The sequence below is a fragment of the Anopheles merus genome, chromosome 3R (genome assembly GCF_017562075.2).
Source record: "Anopheles merus strain MAF chromosome 3R, AmerM5.1, whole genome shotgun sequence".
NCBI lineage: Eukaryota > Metazoa > Arthropoda > Insecta > Diptera > Culicidae > Anopheles > Anopheles merus.
The window spans coordinates 17,837,267-17,848,564 of NC_054084.1; the positions used below are offsets into that span (position 1 = coordinate 17,837,267).

General features: G+C 43.2%; 1 protein-coding gene across 4 annotated transcripts; it reads left to right on the forward strand.

Moving 5' to 3' along the window:
* Positions 1 to 1,914: 1,914 nt before the first annotated feature.
* Positions 1,915 to 10,901, forward strand: LOC121597660 (galactosylgalactosylxylosylprotein 3-beta-glucuronosyltransferase S). 4 transcript variants are annotated; one of them, XM_041923578.1, is made up of 6 exons: positions 1,915 to 3,538; positions 5,195 to 5,278; positions 7,115 to 7,471; positions 7,649 to 7,911; positions 8,021 to 8,375; positions 8,744 to 10,901. In XM_041923578.1, the coding sequence occupies exons 1-6, from the start codon at positions 3,427 to 3,429 to the stop codon at positions 8,803 to 8,805; spliced, it is 1,233 nt and encodes a 410-aa protein (XP_041779512.1). In that variant the 5' UTR covers positions 1,915 to 3,426; the 3' UTR covers positions 8,806 to 10,901. The 4 variants fall into 4 exon arrangements, with proteins under 4 accessions (XP_041779512.1, XP_041779510.1, XP_041779514.1 ...); XM_041923576.1 differs by having other exon boundaries at positions 1,916 to 3,538; positions 7,112 to 7,471; XM_041923580.1 differs by lacking the exon at positions 5,195 to 5,278 and having other exon boundaries at positions 1,917 to 3,538.
* The last annotated feature ends 397 nt before the right edge of the window (positions 10,902 to 11,298 follow it).

An 11,298-nucleotide genomic window follows, 5' to 3' on the forward strand; every position in this document is an offset into this window, starting at 1 on the left:
GTTTGAGAGGAAGATTCTCAGAGGGATAATTGGTCCCGTATGTGTGGAAGGAAAATGGAGGAGCCGCTATAATGACGAGCTATACGAGATGTACGGTGACCTCACTGTTGTACAGTGTATCAAGCTCGCCAGGCTCCGGTGGGCTGGCCATGTTGTACGCATGAAAACGGACGACCCAACAAAGTAAAGTCTTTTTAGGCCATCCACAAGGACAAAGGAGGCTTGGTAGGCCCAAATAGACCCAAACGTCTGCCATTAAGGCCGGGATATCGGACTGGCAGACGAAGGCGCGATACCGTGAGCGGTTTCGGACACTCCTAAAGCAGGCCAAGGTCGCAAAGAGGTTGTAGCGCCGAATAAATCAGTAAGAAATACAAAATGTCACACAATTTACTATACAATCACAATCACTTCATTGAATATTCCTCCTTCAATTAACTTAACTAGTTTGGGCAGCAGCAACGATATGATTGACGGCACCAGTCTTTGAGACTTTGACAAGGGCCACCTCGTACCGATGTCATGCATTAAAAAGCTATAAAGTTCCACCAAGTTCGGTACGCTTTCTTAACAAGCCTTCAAGTTCCCTTGTGAACCATATCTCTCTCTTGTTGGCCTGCTCACGATAGAGTACGTCGATGTGACATGGCCCGGTCAACAATATTTCTCCAGGATGCTCGGTCCCTGGCTGCAGCCTCCCATCCATGCAAACACCTGATCTCCGTCAGGCCTCGCTTCACCTGGTCCAGCCATCGAGTTCGCTGTGCTCCCCTGCGCCTTATGCCGAACTGGGGATCGCTGTGAACCATATACATCAGGCTAATCTGCTACAAGGTTCCTGAGAGTAACATGTGCCTGTTAAAAAGCTCCATAGTTCCGCAAAGTATCGTCTATCTCTTAATCAGGCACAAAGTACGACATCGGAACGGAACGAGGAAGCGTTCCTACAGGTTGGGTAACCCACAAACAGATGGCGCCACTAGCCTTTTGCTATTTTTAGAATGCATGAGTCGTTTGCCGTCTGCTAAACGAAGTCTTTAGGTTGAGCTTTATTATTAGCATTAATATTGCATTTAGGTTGAGAGCTTGAGTCGTTTAGAACCCGTTTAGTGGTTGTTTATTGGATTTGTGTCACTTGGGGTATGTTGTTAAGCACAGGTGTCCCCCGAGATACGACTGTATTTGGGACCAAAAAAATGTCCCAAAGCAAGGCGTAAGTCGAAAAAGTCGTATGTCGAATATCTATGAATACTAAGTTTATAACCGAATTTGAAGAGTTGGAATTTATGATATCGTGCATTTTATTTGAAATAATGTTCGATAATGTAATAATTATATTTTAAAAGCCGTACACAATATAGATATTCAAGATAGGGTAATTGTGGAATCTTTGGAAATGTGTGTATAACGATTATCAGCCCAGAAATTCATAAAAATACATCAATTTCTTGTCAATGACAACTTTTAACTGTCAAAATCAAAATCGTCGTATCTGCGAATCGTCGTAACTCGAGGGGGTCGTAACTCGGGGGACGCCTGTAGTAGGAATTGACGACAGTACCACGAGACCGGCGGCCAAATTTTATAAAACTTTCAAAAAAATAAGCAAAATCTTCAGCCAGGATTATATGAAAAAAAATAATTGTGGCATGAGCCAACCATTTCATGTCAAATTATACGAAAATTTGCTATCTTGGCTGAAAATTGAAAAATTGAACCTATGCGGAAATCCGAGGTACGCGATTTGTCCGCATTAATAGCGTATGTAGAGAACAGCATGTATAATTAATAGCCGCCTTTAAAAGCCGCTTGCCCAAACAGCCGCAATTCACGCTTGACAGCACACGAAACCAACACAACTACGCATCGCTGCTGTCAACTACAGGTTGATACAGCATAAACATACGGGTTATGCATACTTTATAACGAAAATTCCTTTTCAAAAACAGATCATTTTATCGGGAATGACCTTCGAATATGTTTTTAATGTTCTGCTGTTACGAATTGTCACACAATAATGAATGTAGTCACCAACGTGTGTAATAAAAAACGATGTGCAGCGTTCAATTCAAATGCTGACTTCTGCACCAACACCTCTGTGTGCGCGCCTGTGTGTGTATGCGTGACATTCACCCTAAAATAGCGAGCTCATTATGTGATCCCTGCTGCTGCCTCACACTGGCGCACAGTCGAACAACAGCAGTGTGCGAAACCGTACACAAAAGCGTAAAGGGCACAGCCGAAAAAAACGCAGGGTGTCCGCAGTACGGCGAAAACAGTAAGGTGTGTGCGGTTGTTGCGCGCAGTGCTCTTGTTTCTCTCGCGTTTGTGCGCTTCTGTTTCACCAGGCTTTGTGTGCGTGTTTATGTGTGCGTGGTGTGCCGAAATAGAAGCTAAAACAATAGAGCAGTACGAGTGCGCGAAACGAGAAGCACGCACATCCCCATTGCGCTGTGTTTCTGCAGGATTCTGCTAGCCTTTTTGCTTGTGGCCGTCACGAGGGGAAAGGTTTTGCAGTTTCGCTTATGTTGGTACGAAAGTGAAAAAAAGTGGTTTACACCCTGCCCTACCGCTGCGCTATTGGTTCGCGGAAAACAACCACCAGGAAGGAGGGGGGTTACACAACACGAAAACAGTGAAAGCGAGCGAACCAGTGAGTGAGTGAGAGTGAGATGTGCGATAGAAAATGGTAGCAGCAGCAGCAGATACGCCAAGATTTGCCAGAGTTTTGTGTGTGTTTTTGATAGTCCTTGTTATGTCGACCAGCAATAAAAGCGACAATTAAGCGGCGGTGGCGTGTATGTAGCTAAGAGAGCTTACCGCTACCCTAGTGCTACCCTTCAGCGTCCTACAGTGTGTGTCCCAGCACTTCCATCCAAGTACACACCGAGCTGAAAGTGCAAACGAGGCTGTCGAGAAGAAAGAATCCGCGCGCGTCCGCCCTATATGTTGGAGCAAGCGAAAGAGTTTTTGCAGAAAGCTTTAATTAACGAAACGAGGTAAATTAGAACGAGCAAACTCTCTTGCGTTACTGGCCCCCGCACAAAACACACACACCCACGCGAAAGGACGACACGCGGAATGGCGATAAGCATCTTCGTCTGCGAGTGAAATGGAACGATATTAGTTACACATTGAGCGAGAACGAGTACTTCTAACAGCAGCAGCACTTGAACTGATAAATGAAGCGGCGAAGCGGTTTGATTGATTAAAGATATTTTTATCAGCAATCACATCGTGAGAGACATCGTGAGCATCGCTCTGTGCCGTCGCCCGCGTGTGTGTGTCATCTGGGCCGTGCGTGTGTGTGTCGTCCGTTGTCATCGGGTGAGTGCTAAATCCGTGAGGAACCGGGAAAACAGTTCCCCAATCGCCGGCGAAAAACTACAGCAGCTCTGAAAATAACCGCACACGGGGCGAGACACAATGGGTGGCCCTAGAACGTCCATCTTCCTGCGGCAGAAAAAGTTCCAGTTCGTGTTGGTTGCCGCCGTTGTCGTCTTCTTGATAGTGCTGTTTCCCAACCTTTACGATTCAGGTAAGTGTACCACCAGGACATATTGTTTAACCGGTTTGTTTGTTTCTAGTTCCCACTTTCCTAACCCAAAACGTGTGTGTGTGTGTGTGTGTGTGTGTTTGTAAAGATGATTGACCCGTATCGAACTTGACCTTGCCCCTTACTCCAACCAGCGTGTGGGAAAGTTTGGTTTATTTTAGATTAAAATATTAATGCATCCGCCCCCTTTCAAGACGCGTGTGATGGTGATAACCCTAACATATCCCACACGCGCCTTCGCCTTCAGGAGCGCGCGAGCATTAGGAGCGAGCCGTTGAGCCAGCGTACGCCTACTACATACGTCGCTTTCTGATTGGAAATGTAACTAACCTTAATGAAGACTATCATCGCGATGGGGCGGCTAGTTTGTTGTCACGATGATAGCTTTCACCCCTTACCCCCACCAAGTTGGACCCTCTCAATTACTTTCGGGGGTGGTGGGTGGCGTGGACAGAACGTACGCGCGACGAACGAGGCGCAGCAATTGTGTATCTAAATATCTATAACTATCACGACGAATTACCTGACAATTCGTAATTGGTGGTGGATGGTTGGGTGGGTGGGCTGGGGGTATGGAGAATGTACCGTAATGTACGAGTGCCGGCAAAGAAATTATGCTGATTGCTGGATTATTTTAACCATTGTTCAATCGAAACCGCTGCGTGCCTTCGCTTCCACCTGCACCCGGAAACTGTTGCCGATAGATAGACCGAGAAAAAAAGGCAACACAATTCGTACTAAAGCCACGTGATAAACTGAGTGGTTGGATTGGGGTTTGGGAGGGTGGGTGGTGGTGGTGCTTCCGCTTGCATTGAGCTTCGAACGGTTCCGGAAGCTTTTGTCACGGGTACGAATGCACCCTGGTTGCTTTGCGTGCTGTTCGCCCTTCGCGTTCCAATTCGGCTATGACTAATTGTGTTTTATGTCACCAGCGCGCGGTGGATGGTGGTTGTGGCCGGGGAAGATGTAGTTAAACACTGTATCGTTAGGTCGCGTAAAAGGAGGGCGGGAACGTTATCTTGCATCGGGGTTTTTTTTTACGGAACCGGCACAGGAGTCGGATTATTTGTGGATGTGGACTTAAGGCTAAGCAAATAACGGCGGCAAATATTGGATTATTGAACCGCAGGTTGTGGATTGAAACAGGTTTTGCGGATGTAATTTGTGTCTTTTGGCTTACAATTTTTAGATCATATCAATAATTAGGTATTTTTAATATAATCTGTAAAGCTGATATGAATCAGTATATGTTAAATGTGGCCAAAGTAACAGAACACAATAACAAAATGTATAACGAAACTTTAAATTAATATACTTATAACATGCTAATAAAAATGGTCAATCCATTGTTCTGTTTATGTCCCCGGTTTAGTGGGATATGTATTTTTTAAATGTTTTGGTTTCGGAATTAAACGCAACGTAATTAAAAATGCACTAATAATGTTTTTTTCTTCTGATGATCCTTTTACGATGAATTAGACACCACATTAATAAATGAAATGAATTAAACCCATGAACGATGAATTAAACCCACCAAAAAAACTGACTTTCCCCGTGGTTGCGTGGCCGTGTTAGAAATTTGACGCTCCCTTACCATAAACATACGTACTTATTTTCCCTCAAAATTTTCTTTCGCAGACAAAAAGCACGAAACCGAGGAAACGAATGTCCTTACGCGGTTAGATCTGCCACGGAGGAGCAAAAAAGGGTTTCCACACAAAGGTACCAAAAAAAAACCAACTACCAACTTGAGTCACTGTTGACCGTAAAAACCGGGTGGTGGGATGGGTGTCTTAATAGTTCAATCGAACCGTTTTTGCTTTAAGTCATTCACTATCGTGTGCGTGCGATTAGGAGTGAAAAGTACTCGAGCTTGCGGGGCTTTCCCAGTTTTACAGCGCCTTTCGACTGATTGCTGCCGGTATTGCTGTGCTGCTTGTGTGGGTGAATGGAATTTCGTTGCATTGTTGCTATGTTGTGCCGTTGCATTACAAAGTGTCGGGACAATACGGTGCTCGATCGTTAGCTGGTTGATTGCAGGATGGAAAATCAATTGAACAATCACCATCTGTCCGTACAAAAAATCAATGTTGCTATCTTGCCGCGTACAATCATGCTAATGCCACAATTTACCATGAGTGAAGAGGGAAACATGTCATGATTAAGCAGATAGATGTTACAGGAAAGAAAATAAGCTTATATTGGCTTTTGATCAACGATTCGATCAACGAGAGGTGAGACCCAAACAGTTGGTGGACCAATCACATGCTTGATGACATTTTGTTTAGCACCCAACTTTTGATCACTCACATGGTCACGATATTTTCTGTCGATGATAACCACGATATTCTTTGAACATAAGTGGCGTGTGGCCTGCCAAGCAAAATGAGCATACTTTTTTGCTCTGTCTCGTTTGATGGCCTGTCGGGTCAAACAGAAAGAGCAACGATGCTCATTTTGTTTCTTGGAACAACTTGGAATCTGCCATGACTATTGTGATGATCACCGACTGAAAATGTCCCAGCATCCACCAAGCATGTGATGGTCGCAACAACTGTTTGAATCTCACCTCTGATCATCACAGTAGAGCTCGTGACGCTGACATTATTTTGTTTCAGTTGGAATTTGTCATGACTATGTCAGTGCCATTTTGCAGAACTGATCACAGTAAAAAAGTCATGATATAGTGACTGAGCGTATAACGTAGGTCGCAAAAATGTCACGAAGCATATATTGGTCACAACAATCGTTTTGAGTATCACCTCTGATTATCACAATTGAGTATGTGTCGCTGACATAGATTTTCACAGTCCTAGCCTGACAGCAAGATCTAACGATTTGATTGAACTCCACAAGTAATAACCAGACGCAAACTGGACGCAATCAAGTCATAGCTGAGCCAGTAAAAAGACGCGCCAGATCCGAGGCTGTGCACACACACGCTAACGAAGTCAACGTTTACATGTAATTGAAATGATAAAAAGGTGATAAGGCATTTTATGACACAACGGCTCGCCATTTCCTCTTGGAAGATTTTTTTTATTGTGGGCATTCTTTTCCGGCACTCCGGTTGTACATTTTAAGATCACAGATATGCGATGGGAGTATTCACGTCACGTGGAATCACGTGGCGGAAAAGAAATTTGTGTTATGGGGGTATTTGGTTGCGTGTGGGCCAATGTGAGCGAATAGAAGGAAATACTGTTTGTATGGTAATAAAGATAAGAAAATACCTCCTTATGGACTATATCATACATTTGGGATAGATTTATCCGTTACAAAATGATTCTTACTCACGCTGAACAGTGCACTATGTATTTTATCACAAATGGTATGATTTGTTTCTCGCAGTTATAAACAAGCATTGCCGAGTGTTTCATCTCGATCATCACCAACCACCAGCTTTTAAATAGATTCTATGCGAATGCAACCACGCTAAACATATCATTGTCTCAATGTGCACACCTTCACGTCTATTAATAAGCGGTTAAAGTGTTGTATAATTATAAATTGTTGCTTCTACCTGCTCTATTCCTCCTTTACCATTTACCACAGAAGACTACGAAAAGGAGTATCCATTGCTGTTGGAAAACGAGCAGCTAGTAATTTGCTACGAAAGCAATGTGGACTCGCGAAAGGCGCTGTACGCTGCCACCACCCTATCCGATGTCACGGACGAACCGAGCACTACGCAACGAAACCATCGCCAGCAAGCTCCTCAACAGCAGCCGCAGCAGGTCAATGGTACGGAGCCGGTGATATACTTTGTGACGCCGACCTACCCCAGGCGCGAGCAGATCGCGGAAATAATTCGCCTCGGCCAGACGCTGATGCACGTGCCGCGGTTGCACTGGATCGTGGCGGACGACACGAATAGTTGCAGCGAAGTGCTAAACAGTCACATTAGGAAATTCGGTAATAATAGCAGCAAGCAACGTTGAAGAAGTTTTTGTTTATATTCTAACTACGAACAAAATAGCATGCAATCTTTACACTCCAATGATCGTGAGCCAGCAGCAAACAATTACGCAAACGAAGTACATTAACGGGATTATGTTTGTTTTTCATCTGTACTGTTTCCGCAACGATTAGGCATACCCTACACGCAGCTCGCCAGCCCCATGCCGACGATGTACCGGGGACGGAAGAATGCACCCCGCGGTGTCGCCAATCGCCGGGCGGCCCTAAATTGGATCCGGCAAAATCAGAAGAAAACGGGCGTCCTGTACTTTGGCGACGACGACAACACGTTCGATCTGAAGCTGTTCAGCGAGATTCGGTACACGAAGAAAGTGTCCATGTTTCCGGTCGGTCTGATTGGGGACTACGGTATCAGTTCACCCATCGTGCGAAACGTAAGTTTACATCCCACAGGGTCTAACCCCCGCTGCACGGGCCAATAAAGCAGCGTGAAGCTAATAACATAACCACTTGCTTCCTCTCCTGTGTGCCTGTATGGTCTAGGGTCGCGTGGAGGGTTTCTTCGACTCGTGGCCCGCCAAGCGCAAGTGGCCGGTTGATATGGCCGGTTTCGCGGTCAGTCTCGAGTACCTGGCACTCAGCCCGAACGCAACGATGCCGTTCAAGGCCGGCTACGAGGAGGACGAGTTTCTGAAGAGCATCGGGCTGAAGCTGGAAGACATCGAACCGAAGGCGCGGAACTGTACGGAAATACTCGTGTGGCACACGCAGACGAAGAGCAGCAAATCGCCAACCGTACGAATCTCAATGGATAGGCAGAAGCTAGATAAGCTGAATCTTGGCGCACTGCTGCGGCGGCTGGAAAGCATGGGAGTGAATCATATCAGCGAATCGGAAGGTAAGTGTTAAATGTTTACAGACTCTTATCGTACCGCCTAAGTGTGTGTGTGTGTGTACTTATATGCGTATGATTTCTGATAGTATCGTAGCGTGGCAATGTTGAGCGGCGCTGTAAACGTGTTGCACATTGCTCGAGTGTTTGATCGGTTTATATCTGTTTGCTTCTTCAATATTTGTTTTTAAATAATATATTCAATTAAATTATATTATTTGATAGTTCAACAATAGGGATTTAAAAGCAAACGCTATACAAGTTATATGCCCGGGATCATAATAATGTAGCTTTATGTTAGTTTAAATGAAGTATATTAAAAAAGTGAGTGATTTAAAAAAAAGGTAATATATTTCTTTCTTCCTTCCCCTTAGGCACCACTGCGCAGGCCATCGTGAATGGCAGTGTGAAGCCGTTTTCGTTCTGGTTTAGCTAATAAGTTAAATCCTGTTGATGGCTGCTAGATCTACAATAGTACGTAAAGTAGTTTAACATAACTCACCAGCAACTGAACAAAGCCGCGTCAACAGCACGACATACTTCTCCACTATTTGATTAGTTGCCAACAATGTTTATAATTATAATTTCAAAATGCTATATGCAATCGACTCCGGTGCAAAACAAAAGCACTACCGCTTACAATCGTACGATTCGCGGGTATTTCCTTGCCGTTCCTCAATACCAATTAATATCGATCGAACCAAGATCGATAAACCAAGATGAATTTCAGTTGTTGAAGCATTGTCACCCGATATAACTTGTGCATAATCTATGGTTCTTTTGAAGATCCCCCTTCCCTGCAGTCGGTTTGTAGCTTTAAAAGCTAACGAATGATTTAAGCCAAATATTGCGAATAAGTTGTCCAAACCGCATGACTGGACGCAAATAAGGAGTGTCGCGATTCTACTTCGCAACGTTGCATCAAAGACAAACTCAAAAATACATCGCAAAGCGAAATTACCAATTGCAAACAAACGGTAACACTCATTTTATCCCTGTAGCATATGGGCGACTGGCCGAAAGTATCCCAACTGCGACTATAACCCCTACTACCCTTGTTTTATAAAGTTGATTTAACGTATAGTCCCATGTAAGCACACGATATTGAGTTAAAATGAAGGAAACGGTTTACTTGTCCCGTCCATGCATTACTAAATGTATGGTAATGTTATTACGGTGAATTAGAAAAGCTTACGTCCAATCTTTTTTTTACTTTTTTAGTTGTTGTTAAAACGAACAAATCAATACTGCTAGGAGTCTTACCACGTTTACCAAGTGCACAAATTGTGTTTACCATTTACTTAAAATTGAAACGTTTGTTGTGTAAACGCCAATGCTTTTAAACGAACCAATTTAATGTGTAAAATTCAAGAATCCGGTTGTACGAATTACTGTTTGATATTCGTGTGTAAAACATACAAACAACATCATTAGTTTGTGTAGGTAGAAATATTTGAAACTTTCGCTCTATTTTTTCCTTGCTGCTGTGTGTTGTTCATGCATGAAACGAATCTTTCTCCTCAAACTTTGCACCTTCTACCGGATACATTCCTTTGCTGAGGAACTTATTTAAAACGCAAAGTAAAACCGTTAAAGCATACTCTCAATGATAAATAACACTAGTCTCGCTCGCACTAGTAGCCTTCCAGCATTCGCTCCGGACACAGCATGATTGCACAAAGGGAAGAACAAAACTACGTGTGTATGGGAGGGATAGAATAGCTTTAGCTTTAGCCTATAGGTTCCTTGTGATATTAGTTAAGCTTTTGGTGAGTACCGTAGTATATGTTAGATTGGGTTTTTTCTACGCATTGGCACAAATACGAAGTGAAAAAGACAGATTTAATTAGCGTTTGACAAGGTGTACACAATCACGTGGTGAAGGATAAAACAGCAAGAGATTAAGAATCTGTACTGTAAAATGTGCCACTGGAACTATAGCGGTAGTGTTGCATAAAGACAGGCTTATCCCATTATTGCATTATTTCTTCCAATGTAAACGAAAAAGTAGAGTTCGTTTAAAATTAGCTTCGCTTGGAATTGTTGTATGGATCGAGTGTTTTTTTTTTCACCTTACAAATAATTAGTATAACCATTGCCGCAAGATCAACGAGACAGGCACACTTTATAGTTATCTGCCCAAAAATCGTTTTTTTTTTTAAATTAGAAAACAAAATGCATGTGTACAAATGATATTCCTCGTTTGATATCAATTCCAATAGCTTAACCATTTTTAACAATGCTCCTCATGGTTCATGCTGTCCTTAATGTAGATACAATTGATTACCAGTTCTATCAAACGACGTACCATTACCATTGCCCCTGCTGCACGGATACAACAAAAGAACAAAGCAAAAAATCGAATCGATGAAAAATGCAAAATACAAAAAAAAAAATAAAGGCAGTAAAGGACAACATTGTATAAAACGCTGCTAGCTAGATCGTAAACTTTTGATAATTTGGATATTTAATATCAAGTGATGTTGATGGAAATTAGACGAAAATAAAACATTGGTACTGCAAAGGAAAAGAAACATTAAAATAATATTGCGTTTGATTTCGTGTGAATGGGTTTAATTATATTAACAATTATTGTTCAATAGGGTTCGCAAAAGTTCGATAGCCGTAAAGAAGCTCTGTTCCAAACTGTTGCCGGCGTCGCTTTCGATTCGAGCAAATAGATTGACATTCCCTGGCTGAGAGGCTATTTATGTACCATGCGTCCGATAAAGAACCAACAACTTCACAACCGCTCATCGATTGCGGGCAGAACCGCCAAAGGATGATCGCAACAATACGTCTCGTGAGAACATCATCTTAATCTCCACGCCACGAGAGACAAAGTGAGCTATAGAGCGATAGAGAAGGAGAGAAAGAGCGACAGAGCGGCCGCTCTTGCCAAACTCAATCAAGGAACATCTTACCCGAT